Source organism: Kogia breviceps, chromosome 19 (assembly GCF_026419965.1).
Source record: "Kogia breviceps isolate mKogBre1 chromosome 19, mKogBre1 haplotype 1, whole genome shotgun sequence".
NCBI lineage: Eukaryota > Metazoa > Chordata > Mammalia > Artiodactyla > Physeteridae > Kogia > Kogia breviceps.
This window is the reverse complement of record NC_081328.1, coordinates 33131742-33156418: the sequence shown is the minus strand read 5'-3', so window position 1 is coordinate 33156418 and position 24677 is coordinate 33131742. Positions and strand designations below refer to the sequence as shown.

Genomic DNA, 24677 nt, shown 5'->3' with positions numbered 1-24677 from the left:
TGGAGTGTGGAGTCTTAGCCCACTGGACCACCAGGGAAGTCCCTAGAGCAGTTTTTTAAAAATTTAATTAATTAATTTTATTTTTTGCTGCTTTGGGTCTTCATTGCTGCGCACGGGCTTTCTCTAGTTGTGGCGAGTGGGGGCTACTCTTCCTTGTGGTGCTCAGGCTTCTCATTGAAGTGGCTTTTCTTGTTGCAGAGCACAGGCTCTAGGTGCGTGGGTCTCAGTAGTTGTGGCACACGGGCTTAGTTGCTCCACGGCATGTGGGGTCTTCCCGGACCAGGGATCGAACCCATGTCCCCTGAATTGGCAGGTGGATTCTTAACCACTGCACCACCAGGGAAGTCCCTTAGTTATAGATTTGAATACATCTCTCTTAATACTTGATAGGACAATAGACAGAAATCTGGTAAAGAAGACTCAGAATTAAGATGTAAATTATCCCCAATTTATCTAATAGTTCCAGTGCAGTCCCAGCCAAAACCCCCAGCAGTCTCTGTCTGTCAAAATAGAGAAACTGATTCTAAAATTCACATGGAAATGCAAAAGACTTAACATAGCCAAAACTTTTTTGAGAAAGAATAAAGTTGCAGGACTTATCCTACCTGATTTCAAGACTTAATATAAAGTTTCATAATCAATACAGTGTGATGATGGCTCCCGCGAGGGGCGGCGTGGATAGTGACCTGTGCTCGCACACAGGCTTCTTGGTGGCGGCAGCAGCAGCCTTAGCTTCTCATGCCCGTCTCTGGGGTCCGCGCTGAGAGCCGCGGCTCGCGCCGGGTCTCTGGAGCTCTCTAAGCGGTGCTCTTAATCCCCTCTGCTTGCGCACCAGGAAACAAAGAGGCAAGAAAAAGTCTCTTGTCTTTTCGGCAGCTCCAGACTTCTCCCGGACTCCCTCGCGGCTAGCCCTGTCGCAATAACCCCTTCAGGCTGTGTTCTCGTGCCAGCCCCAGTCCTCTCCTGGCATCCGACTGAAGTCCGAGCCTCAGCTCCCAGACCCTGCCTGTCCCGGCGGATGAGCAGACAAGCCTCTGGAGCTGGAGAGTGCTGGTCGGCACGGGTCCTCTGTGCGGGAACCTCTCCGCTTTGCCCTCCGCACCCGTTACTGCGCTCTCCTCCGTGGCTCTGAAGCTCCCCCCTGTGCCACCTGCAGTCTCTGCCGGTGAAGGGGCTTCTAGTGTGTGGAAACCTTCCCTCCTTCAAAGCTCCCTCCCCGTGGTGCAGGTCCTGTCCCTATTCTTTTGTCTCTGTTTATTTTTTCTTTTGCCCTACCCAGGTACGTGGGGAGTTTTTTGCCTTTTGGGAGGTCTGAGGTCTTCTGCCAGAGTTCAGTGGGTGTTCTGTAGGAGTTGTTCCATATGTAGATGTATTTCTGATGTATCTGTGGGAGGAAGGTGAACTCCACGTCTTACTCTTCCGCCATCTTCCCAGCTTTCTAAGTTGTCATTTTTTAGTCATATCTTTTCTATCATTCTTAGGGATTTTGGTGGAAGTTGAAGGGGTGGAGACTTGACATGTTTCAATCTGCCAACTTGAAATAGCACAACTTCTTAGGAAACAATTTTGTATCCCTTTTACATCCTAGACAAACTCAGGCAAATATGTATCAGGATACAAATACAAGAATGTTCACAGCAGTATTGTTTTTAATAAATAAAAAGTGGAAAAATCTCAGTATACACCAACAGTTGAATGAATAAAGTGTGGTATAATCATACTTTGAAGTCATACATTTATTTCATCAGAAACATAATGCAAGCCACATAAGTAAACTTAAATTTTCTGGTAGCCACTTAAAAATAAAAGTAAAATGAAACAGATGAAATAAATGTTAATATCTTTTACTTAACCCTTATATCCAAAATATTATCATTTTAAAATGTTATCATTATATACATTATTAATAAGATATTCTACGTTTTTTTCATACTAAGTATTTCAAAATATCCAAAGTATTATCATATCTACATGTAATCAATATAAAAAGTAATGAGAGAATCTACACTTTTTTCCCATACTAACTCTTTGAAATCTCAGTTTGGTTGCTAAATTTTATTAAAAATAATTGATCGGTATTTAGATTTCATAAAAATTACTGTTGAAAAAGAAGTAACACATATGCAAATTGTTGCCAACATAAACATTTTCCAATTATTGCATTGAGTATCAGTTTTATATATTTTAATTTTTAAATAATTGAAATTAATTAAATTAAAAATTCAATTCCTTAGTCACATTAGCCACTTTCAAATACTCAGAAGCCTCATGTAGTTGGACATGCAACACTACATACTATAGGCAAAAATAAAATAATTTTACAAAATAATGTTGAATGAAAGAAGCAATGTGGAAAATAATACATATAATATGATTCCACTTATATAAAGTTCAGAAAGAAGCAAGACTAAACTGTGTTGTTTGTGGCTGATAGAGAAAAGGCAAACGACATTTAAAAAGCAAGGAAATTATTATTAAAGTTAGGATAGTGGTTCGCTCTAGGAAGTCAGAGAGAGGGTTGTGATTGGAAAAGGGCACACGGGGGGGCTTCTGGGATGCTGGCAGAATCCTTTCTTGACAAGAATGGTGTTACGTGGGGACCTGTTTTGTAATTATTAAACAGTTGAACAGTTCAATTGAATTATTGAACAGTTATGTATATTTTATGCACATTTTAGTTTTCAAAAAATTTTTAATGGGGGAAAAAATCCGATGGCTTCATTTGCCCTGATGGAGTTTTGTGTGGGACTTCCCAATAAGATTTGGGGAAAGAGAGGAGGGGAGGGCAGCTCTGCAGTGCTGGTGCCACCCAGAGCTGGGTTCTAACTGAGACTTCGTGATCTAGAGAGTAGGCATTAACTATATGATTTGGTGGAAAGAGTGGGTGGGGTGTGTGTTTGTGTGTGTGTGTGTGTGCGTGCGCGTGCACGTGGATACATGGGTGATGGAGAGAGATGTACACAAAGGAGGACGTGAAAACAAGGTTTAAATGAAAACAGAGCAGAAATCACTATCCTTAAATAAGAATTAGGTGGCACCATGACCCAGCTTTCCTCCACATATAGGAGTTAGCCCTATGTAGTATATAGTTGTAGTTATTTTGCCTTGTGATCCAGAAATAACCTTTTCATTTTTCAGAATTCTCAGTGAAAATTATTTGACTGAATTACGTAAGGACTCATTTGAAGGCTTGCTATCCCTCCGGTATTTGTAAGTTAATCATATTTATTTATGAGTTCTTATCTATAAAGTAGATTATCTATAAAGTACTTAAGGGGTTCAAGTTAGATAATCTCTTCAATTTCTTCTAGCAATAAAATTCTATAGTTCTGTAAGTCTGTGTAGGGCCCCAGCCCATCACTAGCACTAAATATCTCCTATTTATTTTTAATTTTAAAATTATATATATATAAACACGAAGATGGGTAAGACAGGGCTCCTTTTAGCAACTCATGATCTCACAGGGAAAATAAACAGATAATCTCAAGCTGTAATCAGAAAGTGCTGTAGAGGCACCACGAAGTAATAAGAGTACATCTCTTTTAAAACAGTCATTTCCTCCTTCTATCCACTCCCAGCTATTTCTTGATTTTATGAATATTTGAGTTTGCTTTATGTCCACACGTTGGCTTTAAACATGATAGACGATGGACATAAGCAAGATCTAGTCCATACTTTGAAGGAGTTTATGCTCAGAGGAAATGGGTTGCAAAAATAGCTATATTTAAAGGAAGAAATGAATATGGGCAATGAGAGCTGTAAGTTGGTATTGGAGCACAAAAGAGGGAAAAAAGACTTCAAATTGGATCAGGGAAGATGTTACTAGAGCAATGCTGTTTAAATGGGACCTCGAAGGGCCATTGTGTATCAATGACAGACAACTTGGGAAGAATAAGCTTGCAAAAGGAAAGTGGGAGAAAGGCAAAACACAGGAAAAATGCTCTGAGTACCTGTAGAGTACAAGTGGGAAGAGTAGGGGATGAGAGCCAGATCATCTAGGGCTTTGGAGGCCAAGCCAAGGATAACATGCCAAGTTACCATATTAGCACAGCAGTGCTTCAGGACAAGCTTTAGCCTGCAACAGAACCAGCCACTTGGAGGGCTTGTGAAAACACAAGCTCCACCCCCATAGTTACTGATTCACAAGGTCCAGAGTAGGGCTGAGTATTTGTATCTTCAATAAGTTCACAAGTGATGCTGGTATTTGAGAACCACTTCCGGAGAGTTAATCTGATGATCGCGTGGAGGATGGCTTAGAAAGGGAGAGGGTAGAGATGGAAACAGCAGTCAGAAGACAGTTATACCCATCCAGGTGAAATGAGAGACTAAGCTGGAATCAATGGAAATAAGAGAGTCAGCTGTAGTCAAGAGTAGGTGTTGTCGAATAAAAGTCAATATGATAGACAGTGTAATACTGAATTAAAGTTACATATTAATGAGAGGAGTAACTTCCTTTCAAGTTGTGTGAAAGGGTATCTTTTATTTCTTCTGGTAATGAATTGGCCTAGAACAACAGAACTATACTGGGAAGTGTGTAAATATAAGAATATTCCTTCTAATATTAGAAATTTTAATGATATGTAGAGATAAAAACTTTGAGCTCATAATCTCGAATTTGATGAGACCACAAAAGGTGGAATCTAATCAATGCTTCTGCTCTCAGGAAAGGTTATCTCCAAAATCTATCAAGATCTATAGTTGTATATTTAATTGATGAAGATCCTGAAGGTGAGCCTCTTAAGACAGGTGAAGGCAGGGTTAGGGTCTCTGGAAGGTTTAAATAATAATTCCTAAGGTTTGGAGTTTAGACCAAAGCTGCTTATTTATTATTATCATTCTAACTTCTACTACTTATTCCTACTAATTGGATATCTAATAGCTAATCGAGGCAATTTTTTCCTTTTCCTTTTCCTAGAGATTTATCCTGGAATAAAATACAGTCTATCAAAAGATGTACATTTGAACCACTACCTTTTTTGCAGTTTATGTAAGTTACAAATATAAGTTCATTATATTCGGGATTTTTATAAAGCTTAATTTTTTATAAAATTAATTTGTTACTCATTTTGAAATATGATTAAAATTACTACGAAAATTTTGTAGCAAATCCTTTTTGTCTCTAGCAAAGATTAGTGTGAGAATTATTACACAGATCAGAGTGAATCACTATGGAGCAGTGGTTCTCAACCAGGGTCATTTTGCATGCAGGTGACATTTGGTAATGTCTGGAGCATTTTTGCTTCTCAGAACTGTATATGCTACTGGCATCTAGTGGACAGAGGCCGGAGATGCTACTAAACATCCAACGGTGTACAGGAGAGCCTTCCACAGCAAAGAATTATCTAGCCCAAAATGTCAATAGTGCTGCCTTTCTAGAGAAATAAAGATCACTTAACACAAGTATTTAATGAGCATTTACTATTTTGTATCTAATGTACCACATATATAATCATGAAAGTATAAATCATAATATCTTCCACAGTGAGATTTCTTTAGTGTATGGAGGGAGTAGTGACGTTATGTTTCATCATATATAAATTAGAATTATTGCCAAAGGATAAATGTTCTGAAAGAATATATATTTATCTTCTTCTTTTGCTTGTGTCTTTTTTTGTAGAAATCTTGGTTGCAATTTACTCAAAGAACTGAGCTTTGGAACTTTTCAGGCCTAGTATGCAATGCAGTTTTTACACAAGTTTTAAGTGAAATAGAAGATGAATACATTTAAAAAACTGTGTGTAGAAACATCATGCAGTTATTGGTTAGCTGGGTGTAAGTGAGCCCAGTATGAATTCTGGAAAGTATGTCTTGAGAGCCATTTATTTATTTTTTTTAAATGAGGAAACTAAGTTACAAAGAGGCCAAGAGACTTGTTTAACTCACATATATGAAACGCTCTGCTTTCCATAGTACTGATCTTTGGCACGGGCAGTAAAAGGCACCAAGCAAAAACACACAAATTAGCATTGTCGTGGAATCCCACTGATGCCTCTCCAATATGTGAATGGTCCATGAAGTTCCAGTTTTGAATTTTACTTTGATTCCTGCTCAAGTGCAAAGTTCCTAACTGCTTAAAATGTATGCAACACAGAGCTGCAAAGAACTAAGTTTAGCACGGAATTCTTCAGGGAGCAAAAGGTGTAGGTGCTTCCCCAACCATTATTAGCTCTTTTAAATGGTAAAGCAGAAAGAATTCCTGCACACCCACCACAGGGCTCTCCCCAGCCACCCAGAACATTATTTTTCAAAAAGCATATGTCTCTGAAGTGAATTATCTGTGGCAAATAGGAAGCTTTGAGGTATGGGAAAACACGTTGTTTGTGTTCAGCTGTAGTGTGAAAAATATAAAGAAAATACATTGCTTTAGCCTAATTCAATATATTTTCTTTGCTGGCTACTCTTCAGTAAGAAGTGTGGGTTTTACACCCCTTCAGCTCAAAAATTCTGTGATTTCTCATGACACAAGGAAATGATAGTTGGTAAGTTCAGAGGCTTGAAGGTGATTTTAGACTCAAGGTAAAGAGCTCTTCTACCCCTGGCTTTGGAAAAGACTCTCTTTCCTGTCTTGTGGTTCAGAAATCCAGTTTCACACACTTCACACATTTTGGGTTAATGAAGGTGTTGAGACTGTGTCTGGAGCTGGATTAGCAATTCCTGCAGATGCCTATCTTTAGAGGCCTCCTTCCTTTCCCTTGTTAGTTTGCTGATGCCTGCCTTGGGGAGAGAACACTAAGGGTCAGTTTTTCTCTTGCCAGCACACCAGAGAGCAGGCTCATGAGGTCCGTTCACCAGAAGGTTTTTGTAGCGTCAATACAATGTCTTACTTAACCTCACCGCCTTTCCTAAACATCCGATAACACCAAGAGTTCCTTATAAGAATCAGAGTTTCACTATAGTTATGTAGGCAACACAGGAAAATACATTGTGGAAATCAATCAATCACAGTTTAAAAATTAATGAATTTATTCATAAACATTCGCTGAGTGCCATGCCCACTGTTTGTCAGCACTCAGCTAAGTGCTGGGGATACAAAGACGCATAGGGCAGGGACTTTGTCCCCAAGAAGCTTTCTTAGTGGAAGGAGAAAGATGGATGTTGATGGAAAAACATATATGAGAGCCATTCTAGCATCTATGCAGCAGAGTAGCAAGGTGAGGGAGGGGGTTGATGAAGTAGAAAATGGGTGGTAGGTTAGAAAAGATTTGTAACGGAAGAGGCACCAACTTGTTCCTTTTGAATTTGTGTTCCTCTTAAATGACAGAAAAAGGTAGTGAAAGAATCAGAACTCTCTGGTGTTTGAAATAAATTAGTACTATACTCGTAAAACTCATTCACAGTTACTTTCAGAAGATTGTCACAGTATAGTAAGTCTTTGTTTTGGGCTAAGTCTTTCTAACAGACAAAGCTAATTTGCTTCAGGAAACATTTGCCATGGTGAGATATAAACTGTATTGCATCTCTTTCCAAAGGCAAGCCACCAAGGGAAGATGCCACCCTCGAGTTAAGTCTTTTTACTACCTACAATGACATCTTCCTGGGGTGTTTGTAAGTTGCCTCCATTAAATGAGTTTGGAAAAGGGCCCCAGCTGAGGTGGATTTATCATGAATTCAATGAAGCTTAGGCTTCAGGGCTCCTCCCTTGAATAGGTCCCCTCCAAGGTCTTGAGAGGGGTCCTAGCGATTTTCTTTTCACAACTTTGCATGTTTTTATTAGATAGGATTTCCCAAAGTAGATGAGGTTCAGGCCCCACAAAACCTTGATTCATCACCAGGTTTCCGGTAATTATAAGTCAGTAGCTTTCTTGAATGAAGCCTCCTTGTTATTGATAAACATCAGGTGAAGTAGTTAGCAGTGTGGTAGTCTATTTTAAGTCCGAAATCTACCTCAAAGATGAGCCAAGAGCTTATTAATTAATAAAGTACCACTTTTGGAATGGTGGTAGTAATCATATCTCTTTCAGATAAAATCAGGCATGAACTATATTATGGAAAACCAGCAGTGGTTGATAATCCTAAATGTTAAGTATACTTTTTTTTCTGACTTGAAAGTGTTTCTCCTTCATTCACCTATGCAGGTCCAGACTGATGGCTTATTTTTAAAAATTCTTTTAGTCACTTCATTGGTTCTAACAATACAAGCTCCATGATTTCAGAAACTGAAGGACTCTACAATGTAGAAAGGCTATATAACTTAACCAGACACAGCACATTCACATGCTGGCTTGTCTGTGATAATACATCAATATTATACCAAGAACATAAACACTAAGAGAGAATAAGAGGAAAGTCAAAGCCTTATCCCTATTGAATTATTTACCCCTTTGTTCAGAATATCAAAGAGGTAGGTGTGTCCACACTAGGAAGGCAAATTGAGCTGTGGTCGCCGAGCCGCCCTAATGTTCCCCCAGTCAACTAGCACTGGTTTCCTTTAGATAGCTATGTACACACAAAAGCTTACACACTTCTGGGCGTTGTTACCACTTTTTGCTATGTACTACAATCCTGGCAGTTCCTCAGATTCTGAAAGGTATAAACATTAAAAACAAAAAAAACCTTGGGTCTGCCTTTGAGATGATTTATGGTGGCTGTTTTATTTGTAATAGTTCAAAATTTTGAGATTGTCACACCTAGCAACTACTATACTTTTCTTCTCCCAACTCCATCTTATTCTTCCCACCTGTAGTATTTTCTTGCATTCTATATGCCTTTTCACTTTCTTGATAGTGTCCTTTGAAGCACAAACTTTTTAATTTTTATAAAATCCCATTCATTTATTTTTCTGTTGGTTGTTTGTGCTTCTGGTATCCTATCTAAGAAACTGTTGTCTAATGCAAGTTCATAAAGATTTACTCCTGTGTTTTCTTCTAAGAGTTGTATAGCCTTAGCTCTTACATTTGGATATTTGATCTATTTGGAGTTAATTTTCATATATGGTGTGACGTGTAGGAGTCCAGCTTCATTATTTTGTGTGTGGATGTACAGTTGTCCCAGCATCATTTGAAAAGACTGTTCTTTCCACATTGAATTGTTTTGGCACCCTTGTTGAAAATCAATAGCCCATAAATATGAGGGTTTATTTCCGTACTGTCACTTCTGTTCCATTGATTTACATGTCTGTTTTTATTCCAGTACCACACTGTGATTGCAGTAGCTTTGAAGTGAGTTTTGAAACCAGGATGTGTGAGTCCTCCCGCTTTGTTCTCTACCAACATTGTTTTGGTTATTCTGTTTCCTTGACTTGCCATATGAATTTTAGAATTAGCTTGGCAATTTCTGGAAAGAAGTCAGCTTGGATTTTGATAGGAATTGCAATGGAACCATAGGTCGATTTGGGAAGTAGTGAAATTTTAGTAAGATTATCTTTCAGTCCATGAATCCATTTAGATCTTCTTCAATTTCTTTCAACAGTTTTGTACTTTTCAGTGTGAATCTTGCACTTACTTGGTTAAATTTTTCCCTAAGTATTTTATTTCTTTTGATGCTGTTACACATGGAATTGTTTTCTTAATTTCATTTTTGGATTACTCATCACTGGTGTGTAGTAATAATATTGATCTTGTATCCTACAACCTTGCCAAACTCATTTATTAATTCTAACAGTTATTTTCCTAGATTCCCAGGAATATGTCTTGTGGTCTTCCATTTTCCCAGGAATACACTGGAACATTTCAGAGTCTCTGTGGACATCTCATTCCTCAGCTTTTCTTTTTAAGCTTTTCGGTTGGGCTGTTTTGTGCCCCAGACTGTTATCCATTGCCTCATGCAACCGCCATGTTAAAATATTTGCTTGAAAATGTTTTCCAGGAATGCCACCTGAGGAGAGGCTTTTCTCACTAGACAGCTCTCAGTCAGGTCAAAGGCAAGGCTTTCAAGTGAGGTCTTCCAGGGGACCACCAGACATGTCAAACAATGACAGTTCTTCGGGAATGAGGCTTTGAAGGACCTCCCAGTCCATGCTGTTTTTCAAGGCTTCCACTGGCATGGAGAGCAAAGGTCATGGACAAGTTAAAGCAACAGAGATCTCATTGTTTTTACAGAAATTAATTTGTTTTCCTTGAATAAATTGCTCCCCAATTTGCTGCAGTCCTGTTGGTTAAATTTCCAGAGTTCAGAAAAAGTTGATTCTGACCATTTTTGCCAGTTTTGTTGTTGTTACTGTTATTGTTGCTTGTATGGAGGGATGAATTTTCAGATGTCCTTCCTCCATCATTTTTACTGATTTTCCTGAAATATTTTTTACAATCTCTAAAGTCTCAATGACCATAGGCTAATTAAATATTTATCATGTGAGACGATTAAGGAAAAAAAAATAAAAAGAGAAAAAATAAATTAAAAAAAAGAGAAAATATAATTCTCATAGAGGCTTTCCCAGATGGGTAGATGAAGTTTGAAAAGGTATTTCTATATTTAGTGCTCTCAAAATTAAGGTTAAAGTAACAGATGTTTTAAACCCCCGCCCCCTTTTTTTTTCATTCAGGTTAAACACAGGCTTTAGATTCAGAACTGAGTTCAAATTCCAACTCTGCTTCTTACTAGCTTGATGACTTAGGACAAGTTATATAACTTCTTTGTGCCTCAGTTTCCTCATTTGTACAATGGGGTAATATATCTATCACATAAGTGTACTGTGAGGATTAAATGTTAAATGTTCATCACAGATGACTGGCAACCCAAAAGATATTAGTTTTGATAATTATAATATTCTGCAAAAATATGCTAATAATTCTTGAGTAGAGTTAACCTAAAGTCAGATATTCTTTTCTTTCTTCCTGTTTCTTTTGGGTTTATTTTTTCCCCTTATTTGTTTTAAAGAACTAAGGAAAAAAAAACAAAGAAAGAACTAAGAAGAAAGTCTATTCCAGCATTTTGGAATAAAATTTTGTTCCCCCAAATTAATTTGTTTATTTTATTGATACATAAAAAAAATGTTTATTTATTCAGCAAAATTTATTAAATACTTAGTAAATATTAGGCACTATGTCAGGCACAGGAGTAATAATGACAATAAAGTGTGGTCCCTGCTCTCAAGTTGCTGGCCATGTACGAGACTGACAAGTAAACAGGTGATTACATACACAGTAACAAAGACTATGATATAAGAATACACATGGGACTATGTGATGAGAGTATGGTTTTTACCAGTTCCTCTTGGATTTATCTCTTCTACTTTGGCTCCAGAAACAAGGAATTAGCCCCACTTTTGTCTTTAACTGGGTAGTTTATTTTTTATTTTTTAATTTTTTATTTTCTTTTGCGGTACGCGGGCCTCTCACTGTTGTTGCCTCTCCTGTTGCAGAACACAGGCTCTGGACGCGCAGGATCAGCGGCCATGGCTCGTGGGCCCAGCCGCTCTGCGGCATGTGGGATCCTCCCGGACTGGGGCACGAACCCGTGTCCCCTGCATCGGCAGGCGTTCTTTCAACCACTGCACCACCAGGGAAGCCCTAACTGGGTAGTTTAAATCATGAAATTTTAAAAAATTTGTAGAGATGTAAGGAAAACTGAGTTATGGAGGACACTAGAAATAGTACTTTTTTACAGAGCAAAGGGTTCCTACCAGCTTAGTAACTTAGAGGGTTTTTAACCTGAAAAGTTGTTTGGCATACTTTTTCTTTGCTAGCCACTTTTGTTCTATTTGTTTGTTTCTCTTCTCCACTTTATCATCTAGAGACCTGGGTAGTTCCCAATGAAAGAGTGTTTTACAGATTCTAAGGGTGATTTATAGGTAAAGACAGAAAATGATTTTTTTTAACCTTCCAGTTCCATAGCAAAAAAATGAATATAAGCTTTCATGGAAGTAATTGAAAATGCAGGAAATTTTAATTCCATTCCATATTTCAGAATTCTCAGTCGTAATCCTTTGACAACAGTTTAAGATTCTTATCTTTTTAAATTGCCAGCATTAAAATATTTGTAAGTATTGCAACAGTTTCATGGCTCATGAGATAATTTCTGCTCTGTTTTACTTTTGTCAGTGATTGAGTACTTTGGCTAAAAAGTCATAGTTTAGATTTTAACTGGGTTATTGAAAATAGAGTTATTAGCACAGAAACGGATTAAGAAAAAATATATATGGGTAAGACAGCCAGCATAGAACGAGAACAGTGTTGAAGAACACATATATATATGGAACATGTAGATGCATGTAGGAATATTATTTATCCCAGAAAGCAAAAAGGAATAAAGGTTACATTATTTTTTTTAAAAAAAAGAATGATCAAAAGAGGTAGATGCAATCGAAAATGAGAAGTTAGGATAATAGAAAATGATTGTACTGTTCAGCACCAAGGTCATTAATTTGGTGATGCAAATTTAAATTTCTTCAATAAGACCTCTTTGGAATTATCATCTATGGCAAGTAAGAAGCCAGAATTGAAGTAATCACATGTTAAATATCTTTTTAAGTTTAGAATTTTTGTCTTTGGGATTTATATCATGCATGTTTGGGCTTCTCCTTCAGAGACATGGGAACAACACAAGTGTCACTTAGAACAATTGAAAGCATCCTCATGATGAACCTTGAATTGGAAAAACTGTAAATTGATTTTTCTTGTATTTATTTTCACTCAGTTGTTTTTTTTAGGTTTGTTTTGTTATTTTCTTAAGTCAGGTTTATTTATGTATAATTTTCATTTAACAGAATTCACTATTTTTAAATATACATTGTGATATGTTTTGACAAACGGATAGTTCTGTAGCAACCACCACATTTGAGGTAAAGAAAACTTCTGTACTCCCCAAAGACCCCTCATGTCCCTTTGTAGTCAATCCAACTGCCTCCCACTACCAGCCCCTGGCAACCACCAATCTGATTTTTGTCCATATAATGTTGCCTTTTCCAGAATAACTTATGGTATGTAGCCTTTTGTTTTTGGCTTCTTTCACTTAGCCAGTCTCTTTGGAGATTCATCTCTTCTGTTGCACCTGTCAGTAGTTCATTCCTTTTTATTGCTGAGTAGTATTCTAGTTGTGTCGATACAGAGTTTGTTTACACATTCATCATTTGATGAACATTTGAGTTGTTTCTCATTGTTTGGCTATTATGAACAAAAAGCCTCTGATAACACTCACATGTGTGTGTGAACATATGTTTTGTGCGAGCATGTTTTCATGTCTTTGGGTTAAAATACCTAAGGGTGGGATTGCTTCATCATATGCTAAGTGCATATTTAACTTTTTAAGAACCTGCTAAACTGTTTTCTAAAGTGCCTGTGCCATTTTGCTTTCCCACTAGCAGTCTATGAGAGTTGCAGTTGCTCCACATCTTCACCTGATCCTTATATTTGTTTTTAAAAAAAATTTTAGAATTTCTGGTAGGTGTGTAGTTGCATCTCATGGTTTTTGCCACATTTTGCATTTGTTTAATAGCTGATGATGTTGAGTGTCTATTCATGTGCAAATATCTTTTTAAAAGAAGTGTCTGTTCAAATCCTTTTTTTTTTTTTTTTTTTTTTTTGCGGTACGCGGGCCTCTCACTGCTGTGGCCTCTCCCACTGTGGAGCACAGGTTCTGGACACAGAGGCTCAGCGGCCATGGCTCACGGGTCCAACCGCTTCGCGGCATGTGGACTCTCCCAAACCAGGTCACGAACCCATGTCCCCTGCATCGGCAGGCGGACTACCAACCACTGTGCCTCCAGGGAAGCCCTTCAGATCCATTTTTTAATTGGATATTTATATTGAGTTTTAAGAGTGCTTTATATAAAAAGCAATGGAAATATTCCTTTCTCTCAGATATGGGTTTAGTAAATATCTTCTCCCAGGTTGTGACTTATCTTCATTGTATTAAGGTGTCTCTGAAGACTAGACGTTTTAAATTTTTGATGAACTCTAATTTAGCAATTTTTCTTTTTTTTCATATTTATTTAGTTTGTGCTGGGTCTTAGTTGCTGCAGATGGGCCCTTTAGTTGCGGCTCATGGGCTTCTTATTTGTGGCATGCGAACTCTTAGTTGTGGCATGCATGTGCGATCTAGTTCCCTGACCGGGGGATCAAACCGGGCCCCCTGCATTGGGAACTGGGAGTCTTAACCACCAGGGAAGTCCCTTAGCAATTTTTCTTAGATGGTTTGTGCTTTTTTGTGTCTTATCTAAGAAATCGTTGTCTGCGACTTCATTGTCTAACCCGAAATCGCAAAGATTTTCCTATGTTTTCTTCCAGAAGTTGTATAGTTATATTTAAGTCTATGATTCATTTTGAGTTAGTTTTCATATATGTTGTGAGGGAAGGGTCAACTTTCATGGACCCTATTGTGACAGTTTATTACACAACTTACTGCACCTTAAATTGTGCCATCCCCCTTGCAATATGGCAAGCTAATAGAAACTTTCTTTTATGCCCAGGCTAGTTGAGGGGATTGCATGAGATTAGTATGTGGAAAGGGCCCGGCATTTAGCAGTCTGTTCCAACCATCTTTGTCATGTCAGCTGACAAATGACTGTCTTCACCACGCCGTCACACATTGGTCACTTCTCTAGCCTCATCTTCCTCAGCCTCCCACAGCATCTGCCACAATTGTGATCCCTCTCTTGTCAGCTAGATGCCCTCCTCTCTCGATATTAAAAATTATTTCCCTATGTAACTACAATAATGTTAACACACAGTATTGAAGAAATTAAATTCCTACACAAGAATATTACCTAATAAAGAGTTGCTATTCAAATTTTCCCCAATTGTCTCTCTCATATAATATCGTTTCTTTTAACAGCTTTTTGAGGTATAATTGACATACAATAATCTGTGTTCACACACACACATACATACACACCATGAAGACATCACCAAAATCAAAATGTCCATCACCTCAGAAAGTTTCTTAATGTCTCTTTGTAATTCTTCCTTCCCATCGTTCCTTGCCCTTCCCAATCGCCATGCAACCATTGATCTGCTTTCTGTTGGCATTTTCTAGAATTTTATGTAAATGGAGTCATACAGTGTATACTTTTTTCTAACTGTTTTCTAACTCAGCATGATTATTTTAATTATTTTTAACAACTTTATTGCAGTATAATTGCTTTACAAAGGTGTATTAGTTTCTGCTTTACAACAAAGTGAATCAGTTATACATATACATATGTTCCCATATCTCTTCCCTCTTGCGTCTCCCTCCCTCCCACCCTCCCTATCCCACCCCTCTAGGTGGTCACAAACCACCTAGCTGATCTTCCTGTGCCATGCGGCTGCTTGCCACGAGCTATCCACCCTACTTTTGGTAGCGGATATATGTCCATGCCACTCTCTCACTTCGTCACAGCTTACCTTTCCCCCTCCCCATATCCTCAATTCCATGCTCTAGTAGGTCTGTGTTTTATTCCCTTCCTACCCCTAGTCTCTTCATGACATTTTTTTTTCTTAGATTCCATATATATGTGTTAGCACATGGTATTTGTTTTTCTCCTTCTGATTTACTTCACTGTGTTTGACAGACTCCAAGTCCATCCACCTCACTACAAATAACTCAGTTTCATGTCTTTTTATGGCTGAGTAATATTCCATTGTGTATATATATATGCCACATTTTCTTTATCCATTCATCTGCTGATGGACACTTAGGTTGTTTCCATGTCCTGGCTATTGTAAGTAGAGCTGCAATGAACATTTTGCTACATGACTCTTTTTGAATTATGGTTTTCTCAGGGTATATGCCCAGTAGTGGGATTGCTGGGTTGTATGGTAGTTCTCTTTGTAGTTTTTTAAGGAACCTCCATACTGTTCTCCATAGTGTCTGTATCAATTTACATTCCCACCAACAGTGCAAGAGTGTTCCCTTTTCTCTACACCCTCTCCAGCATTTATTTTTTTAATTTTTTTTTATTTTTATTTTTTGTGGTACGCGGGCCTCTCACTGCTGTGGCCTCTCCCGCTGCGGAGCACAGGCTCTAGACGCGCAGGCTCAATGGCCATGGCTCAAGGGCCCAGCCGCTCCGCGGCATGTGGGATCCTCCCGGACCGGGGCACGAACCCGTGTCCCCTGCATCGGCAGGCGGACTCTCAACCACTGCGCCACCAGGGAATCCCTCCAGCATTTATTGTTTCTAGATTTTTTGATTATGGCTATTCTGACCGGTGTGAGATGATATCTCATTGTAGTTTTAATTTGCATTTCTCTAATGATTAATGATATTGAGCATTCTTCATGTGTTTGTTGGCAATCTGTATATCTTTGGAGAAATGTCTATTTAGGTCTTCTGCCCATTTTTGGATTGGGTTATTTGTTTTTTTTGTTATTGAGCTGCATGAATTGCTTATAAATTTTGGATATTAATCCTTTGTCAGTTGCTTCATTTGCAAATATTTTCTCCCATTCTGAGAGTTGTCTTTTGGTCTTGCTTATGGTATCCTTTGCTGTGCAAAACCTTTTAAGTTTCATTAGGTCCATTTGTTTATTTTTGTTTTTATTTCCATTTCTCTAGGAGGTGGGTCAAAAAGGATCTTGCTATGATTTATGTCATAGAGTATCCTACTTATGTTTTCCTGTAAGAGTTTGGTAGTGTCTGGCCTTATATTTAGGTCTTTAATCCATTATGAGTTTATTTTTGTGTATGATGTTAGGGAGTGTTCTAATTTCATACTTTTACCTGTACCTGTCCAGTTTTCCCAGCACCACTTATTGAAGAGGCTGTCTTTTCTCCACTGTATATTCTTGCCTCCTTTATCAAAAATAAGGTGACCATATATGCGTGGATTTATATCTGGCTTTCTATCTTGTTCCATTGATCTATATTTCTGTTTTTGTGCCAGTACCATACTGTCTTGATTACTGTAGCTTTGTAGTATAGTATGAAGTCAGGGAGCCTGATTCCTCCAGCTTCATTTTTCGTTCTCAAGATTGCGTTTGCTATTCAGGGTCTTTTGTATTTCCATACAAATTGTGAAATTTTTTGTTCTAGTTCTGTGAAAAATGCCAGTGGTAGTTTGATAGGAATTGCATTCAATCTATAGACTGCTTTGGGTAGTAGAGTCATTTTAACATTGTTGATTCTTCCAATCCAAGAACATGGTCTATCTCTTCATCTATTTGTATCATCTTTAATTTCTTTTGTCAGTATCTTATAATTTTCTGCATACAGGTCTTTTGTCTCCTTAGGTAGGTTTATTCCTAGATATTTTATTCTTTTTGTTGCAGTGGTAAATGGGAGTGTTTTCTTAATTTCACTTTCAGACTTTTCATCATTAGTGCAAAACAATGCCAGAGATTTCTGTGCATTAATTTTGAATCCTGCTACTTTACCAAATTCATTGATTAGCTCTAGTAGTTTTCTGGTAGCATCTTTAGGATTCTGTATGTATAGTATCATGTCATCTGCCAACAGTGACAGCTTTACTTCTTTTTCGATTTGGATTCCTTTTATTTCTTTTTCTTCTCTGAATGCTGTGGCTAGATCTTCCAAAGCTATGTTGAATAAGAATGGTGAGCGTGGGCAACCTTGTCTTGTTCTTGATCTTAGTGGAAATGGTTTCAGTTTTTCACCATTGAGGACGATGTTGGCTGTGGGTTTGTCATATATGGCCTTTATTATGTTGAGAAAAGCTCCCTCTGTGCCTACTTTCTGCAGGGTTTTTATCATAAATGGGCGTTGAATTTTGTCAAAAGCTTTTTCTGCATCTATTGAGATGATCATATGGTTTTTCTCCTTCAGTTTGTTGATATGGTGTATCACGTTGATTGATTTGCGTATATTGAAGAATTCTTGCATTCCTGGGATAAAACCCACTTGATCATGGTGTATGATCCTTTTAATGAACTGTTGGATTCTGTTTGCTAGTATTTTGTTGAGGATTTTTGCATCTATGTTCATCACTGATATTGGCCTGTAGATTTTTTTATTTGTGATGTCTTTGTTTGGTTTTGGTATCAGGGTGATGGTGGCCTCATAGAATGAGTTTGGGAGTGTCCTCCCTCTGCTATCTTTTGGAAGAGTTTGAGAAGGATAGGTGTTAGCTGGTGAGCAGACAAGCCTCTCGGGCTGGTGAGTGCTGGATGGCACCGATCCTCTGCGGGAATCTCTCCACTTGCCCTCCACACCCCTGTTACTGCGCTCTCCTCCATGGCTCTGAAACTTCCCCCTCTGCCACCTGCAGTCTCCGCCCGTGAAGAGCCTTCTAGGGTGTGGAAACCTTTCCTCCTTCACTGCTCCCTCCCATTTGTGCAGGTCCTGTCCCTATTCTTTTGTCTCTGTTTATTCTTTTTTCTTTTGCTCTACCCAGGTACGTGGGGAGTTCCTTGCCTTTTGGAAGGATTGAGGTTTTCTGCCAGCATTCAGTGGGTGTTCTCTAGGAGGAGTTCCACGTGTAGATGTATTTCTGATGTATCTGTGGGGAGGAAGGTGATCTCTGTGTCTTAGTCTTCTGCCATCTTCTCTCTCTCTCTCCCAGCATGATTATTTTAATCTTCATCCATATTGTTGTTGATATCAGTAATTCATTTCTGTTTATTGCTGAATAGTATTCCATTATATGGAAGTACCACAATTTATCTATTCACCATAGATGGACATTTGAGTTGTTTCAGTCTTTGTCTATTTCAGATAAAGTTTCTATGAATATTTGTGTATAAGTCTTTGTATGGATGTATACTTCCATTTCTCTTGGGTAATATACCTGCAAGTAGAATGGCTAGATCATTGGTAAGTAGATGTTTAAGTGTTTAAAAAAAACCTATCTTCCATACTGGTTCGATCATTTTACATCTCTACCAGCAGTGTATGAGAGTTGCATTTTCTTCCCGTTGCGGCCAACACTAGCTATGCTCAGTATTTTTAATTTTAGATAGTTTAATAGGTGTGTAGTTGTATGTCACTGTAGCATCCCTGATAATTAATCATGTGAAACATCTTTTTCATATGCTTATTTTCCATCTGTATATCTTTGAATCATTTATATTTTTCTGGAGTTTTGAGAGTTCTTTATATATTCTGGAAATTAGTCCTTTATCCAATATGTAACTTGCTAAGTATTTTCTCCTATCCTGTGACTCATCTTTTCATTCTCTCAGGAGTGTCTTTTGCAGGGCAGAAATTCTTAATTTTGATGGTGTCTAATTTATATATTTTTTTCTTTTATGGATTATGCTTTTGGTCTTGTAGCTAAGAAATCTTGCTGAACTCAAGGTCATAAAATTCTCACCTGTTTTGTTCTAGAAGTTTTATAGTTTTACGTTTTACATTTAGATCTTTGAACCAGTTTGAGTTCATTTCTGTATATGGTTTGTCTGGCTCAGTAGTTGTGGTGCACGGGCTTAGTTGCTCCGTGGCATGTGGGTATTCCCAGACCAGGGCTCAAACCCATGTCCTCTGCATGGGCAGGTGGATTCTTAACCCGTGCCCCAACAGAGACATCCTGATTTTTCTTTTTTAGTGTACTAAGTTGGGTAAATTGATTTTCAAATATTAAACCAACCTTTCATTCTTGAGATAAACCCCACTTGGTCATGATGTATTGTCTTTTTACATATTACTAGATTTGATATGCTAAAACTTTGTTAAGAATTTTTGCCTTTGTGTTGATGAGAGATATTGGTCTATAGTTTTCTTGTAATGACATTGTCTAATCTTGATACGGTGAAAGTTGGCCTTATAAATAAGTTAGGAAGTATTCCCTTCTCTTCAACTTTCTGGTAGAGTTTCTGTAGAATTCGCATTATTTTATTCCTTAAATGTTTGGTAGAATTTATCAGTTAAGCCACGTGGACTTGAAGCTTTCTTTGTTGGAAGGTTTTAAACTGCACATCCAGTTTCTTTAATATCTTTATTCTTGAATAAATTTTAGTATTGCATGTCTTTCAAGGAATTTGTCCATTTCATCTTGACTTTATTGGTATAAAGTATTCTATAATATTCTCTTAGTATCCTTTTAATATCTATAGTATTTTTCTGTTTTCCATTTTATTTCTTTCTACTTTGATCTTTATTGTGTTCTTTCTTCTCTTATCTGTGATTAATTTGCTCTCATTTTTCCAGTTTAAGGTGGAAGTTGAGGAAGCTGAGTACAGCGTTAGCAGTATCACACATGTTGACATGTAATGTTTTTCAGTTTCACTGAGTTCAAAATAGTTTCTGATTTCCCTTTTTTTTTTTTTTTTTTTTTGCGGTACGCGGGCCTCTCACTGTCGTGGCCTCTCCCGTTGCGGAGCACAGGCTCCGGACGCGCAGGCTCAGCGGCCATGGCTCACGGGCCCAGTCACTCTGCGGCATGTGGGATCTTCCCGGACCGGGGCACGAACCCGCGTCCCCTGCATTGGCAGGCGGACTCTCAACCACTGCGCCACCAGGGAAGCCCCTGATTTCCCTTTTGATTTCTTCTTTGACCACAAAGTTACTCAGAAGTGTGTTGTTTAGTTTTCAACTATTAGGAGATTTTTCAGATTGGTTAATTTCTAGTTTAATTCCATTGTGTTCTGAGACATATATTGAATGACTAAAATTTTTAAAAAATCTTTTTAAGTATTTTTTAAAATTTACTTTTTTTGCTGCATTGGGTCTTTGTTGCTTCGCATGGGCTTTCTCAGGTTGGGGTGAGCAGGGGCTACTCTTCATTGTGGTACACCAGCTTCTCATTGGATGGCTTCTCTTGTTGCAGAGCACAGGCTCTAGAGTGCAGGCTCAGTAGTTGAGGCGTACGGGCTTAGTTGCTCCGCGGCATGTGGGATCTTCCCAGACCAGGGATCGAACCCGTGTCCCCTGCATTGGCAGGCAGATTCTTAACCACTGAACCACCAGGGAAGTCCCAGTTCCAGTATTCTTAATCTTTTGTGTAGATCCATATTCCAATTTGGTGTCATTTTCCTTCTGCTTAAAAATACTTATTTTAACATTTCTTATAGTGACAGTCTATTAGTAATGAATTCTTTTAGTGTTTGTATGTCTGAGATAGCCTTTATTTTGCTTTTGTTTTGACAGATCTTGGTATAGAATTCTAGCTTGATACAATTCAGTTCACTACTTTAAAGATGTTATTCCACTGAGTTCTTGTTTACATTGTTTCCAACAAGAATTCTGCTGTCATTGTTATGTTTGTTCTTCTTTATGTAGTGTATAGTTTTTTCCTCTGGCTGCTTTTAAATTTTTCTCTTTATTGTTGGTTTTGAGCAATTTGATTATTTTTTGTGCCTTGCTGTAGTTTTTTCCATGTTTCTTATGCTTAAAGTTCATTGATCTTCTTGAGTTTCTGGGTTTATAGTGTTTACCAATTTGGAAAAATTTTGGCTATTATTTCTTCAAAGTTTTGTCTTTCTCCTTTCCTTCATGGACTCCAAGTACATATGTATTAGGCCACTTGAAGTTGTTGCAAAACTCACTGATGATCTATTCATTTTTGTTGTTGTTTTGTTTTGTTACTCTTTTTGTTTCATTTTGGATAATTTCTATTACTATGCCTTAATGTTCACTGAACCTTTCTTCTGTAGTGTCTAATCTGCCATTAACCTCATTCAATGTCTTTTTCATTTAGAAATTGTTTTTAATCTCTAGAACCTCAGTTTGGGTCGGTTTTACATTTTCCATGCCTGTACTTAGCATTTTCAGTGTATAGTCTGGGTTTTTTAACATATGAAATACAGTTATAATAACTTTTCTTCATATATAATATACATATATTATAATATATAATATATATAAAATATATAATTATAATAATAATATAAAATGTTCTTTTCTGCCAATTCTAACATCTGTGTAGATTATGGGTTAATTTTGATTGTTTGCCTTTTCTCCTCAGTATGGGTCATATTTTCCTACTTCTTTGCATACTTGGCAGTTTTTCATATGATCCCTGATATTGTGAGTATTAGTTTATTGTGTGCTACATATATTCATATTCCTGTAAAATGCTTGGGCTTTGTTTTGGGTGAAATTAAGTTAGTCAAAACAATTTTATTCTTTTAGGTCTAGCTTTTAATATTCATTGGGTAGGAGTCCAAGTAGGCTTTATTTTGTCTGGAGCTCATTATTTGCAACTACTGAGACAAGTCCTTTCTGAGTATCATGAGGTTTTCCTGTCTGACTTGTAGGAACAGGTACTATTCCTACAACCTTGTGTGATATCCAGTTATTCTTACTGTTAATCCTTTCATGTGGTTCTTTTCCTTGCATCAAGTAATTGCTTACACAAATGTAGTGACCAATACTTTGTTGAATTCTCAAGTGATCCCTCTGCGTATCTCCAGAGTTCTTTGTGCACTTCCTTGCTCTCTGATATTCTGCTTTGTGAACTCTAGTTATCTTGGTTTTCCCAGACTCTCAGCTCCATTTCCTCAGTCAGGGAGTCCACCAGTCTCTACCTAGACTTCTCTTCCCTGTACCATGACCTGGAAACTCTCTCAGAGAAGTAAATTTGGGCAATTATAGGGATCACTTCTTTTATTTCCCATCTCCTGGGCATCACTGGACTTTATTGCCTGAGGTCCAGTTTCTTGAAAACTGTTGTTTCATATGTTCTGATTTTTTCATTGTTTTAGGTGGGAGGTTAAATTGGTCCTTGTTACTTCATCATGGCCAGAAACCAATAACATGCTTTAAGTCTGTTTTGTTTTGATACAGGGTCCAATTAAAGATTAGGCATTGCATGTCATGTCTTTGTTTCCTTTAATGTAGAACATTTCCCTGCTATATTTTTCTTTTGGTCTTTTATGAGATTGGCATTTTTGAAGGTTGTAAGCCAGTTGTCTTGTAAATTGCCCCACACTCTGGATTTGTCTGTTTCCTCATTAGATTCAAAGTAAACATTTTGGGGAAGAATACTATATAGGTAATGTATTCTTCATACCTCATCACTTCAGGTGGCCCAGTGCTAAGTTTGATCACTTGATTAAGGTGGTATCTTCCATATCTCTCCATTGTAAAGTTATTTTTCCCCTTGGTAATTGATAAACAATATGTGGGGTGAACCTTTGGGATCAGTGAAGATCCTGCTTTCAAACAACTCTTCACCCAACTGTGCATCAATGATAATCCTTGTCTGAATCGATTAGTATGTTGATAGTTGCAAAATGACACTTTCTTAATTCTATCATTCCTTTTGCATTTATTAGCTGACATTATTCTATAAAGAAGAGCTCCCCCAATTTTCATTTTGAGTATCATCATGAACTCATGTGTTTTTAAAAAAATTAACTATGTTATGCCTTATTATAATGATAATGTTATTCTTTGGAATGTTCCTTTTGTCCACGTTTGGTCAATGCGATCTCTGTTATTGTTTAACCACACGATGATTTTTATTAGTGGAATAATTTCTAATATATTACTACTCACAAATAGGAACTGAGAAAGGGACTCGAGAAGGTGCAGTCTTATTCAGACTCTTCTTAGAAGTCAGCCTTCTTCCTGTGTACTCTCAACCCAAAGTGAGGCTTTCGGGTTGGCAGGAGATATTTCTGAATTAAACTACAGATCAATGTCACTGAATTCTAATCCCTATTCCCTTTTTTCTAGGCATACCATACCTACTGCCATCCTAATCCTTCTGTTGGGCACCTCTCTCCTTCTGTATATTTATTTACAACTGTCAAGAGCAGCATTTGGCCAACCGGCCCCTATCCAGTACTCCAGTCCATATGCCCCAAGAACTCCTTTTTGCACTGGTCTCTGGTGACCTTGGCCTACCTCTTCTACCTACTCAAGTAACACTCTTACCACGAATTTAATTACCTGTTTTTGCATTTATAGGATCTTACCTAGCCGTTTGGCCTGCTGCCTCTGCCAATTTAAAAATACTATTGAGGTTGTCTGGAAGACAGTAAAGCTGCACTGTGACAGTGAATGCCTGACAGATATGACACATTGTGGTGAGTCTCAATTGTGGGATAATAAATTTTTAATTTGATTTTTTAATTTTTATTTTTAATCAATGATGATAAATTTTAAAATTAATGATGTAATTGCATTATTTTAATTCATTCATTGAGAGTTCCAGCTCCCTAAGTTTCTAAGAACTACCCCCTTGCTAAAAATCAGATTCTTGGTTACATTATTAAGCTAATAATAGCTCAGTTACATTGTTAGCTTAATATTGTAACTGATCTGCATGCATAAAGGAACAAGAGAAAGGAATGGAAGAGGCAAGGGAATTAACATTAACGGCCAAATATCCTATGCTGTGCTCTCTGCAAATGAGAACTTATTCATACAGTGCCTCACAGTTTGTAAACTGATTTTATATACATTAGGTCTCAAGTACCCTTTGTCTTATACAACAGGTGTAAATATATTTTGCTTTATTTTGTTTGTTTCTGCAGTTTTATAAAGAGTACAAGTGATGCTGATTTATGTCCTATTTGGAGCCTGCGAGTTTCTGGTTCCATAACCAGACACTGCTACTCAGCCTTTCTAATGGATGGGAGAGCTAGTTTATTCTTAGGCTGGCCAGCTCTGAACTTGCTCTGAATCTCAAGCTTTTCTATCTACAAAACACTCAGGGGCTTTCAAGTAGTTTTCTATATGTTAGATTTATTGGAACTAACTTGATGACTTCCAGAATGTTCATTCATGCCTAGGGAGCTTGAATACAGGTCTCTTTCAGTGATCTAGAGCACATCATAAATAATAACACTTTGCTACTTATATAAAGACAATATTGCTGATTTTTCAACACAATTTTTTTCTTTTTTGTCCATGCCACACAACTTGTGGGATCTTAGTTCCCCAAACAGGGATTGAATCAGGGGCACAGCAGTGAAAGTGC

General features: G+C 37.7%; 1 protein-coding gene across 1 annotated transcript in view; it reads left to right on the top strand.

Annotated features, from left to right (window-relative positions):
- Window positions 1-24677, top strand: part of LOC131746460 (leucine-rich repeat-containing protein 37A3-like) — a 69571-nt gene that overhangs the window by 32223 nt on the left and 12671 nt on the right. Inside the window, 7 exon segments of the mRNA XM_067021542.1 lie at window positions 3139-3210; window positions 4916-4987; window positions 5618-5695; window positions 6627-6629; window positions 11842-11913; window positions 12461-12535; window positions 23663-23781. Of these exon segments, the coding sequence (XP_066877643.1) occupies window positions 3139-3210; window positions 4916-4987; window positions 5618-5695; window positions 6627-6629; window positions 11842-11913; window positions 12461-12535; window positions 23663-23781 (491 nt within the window).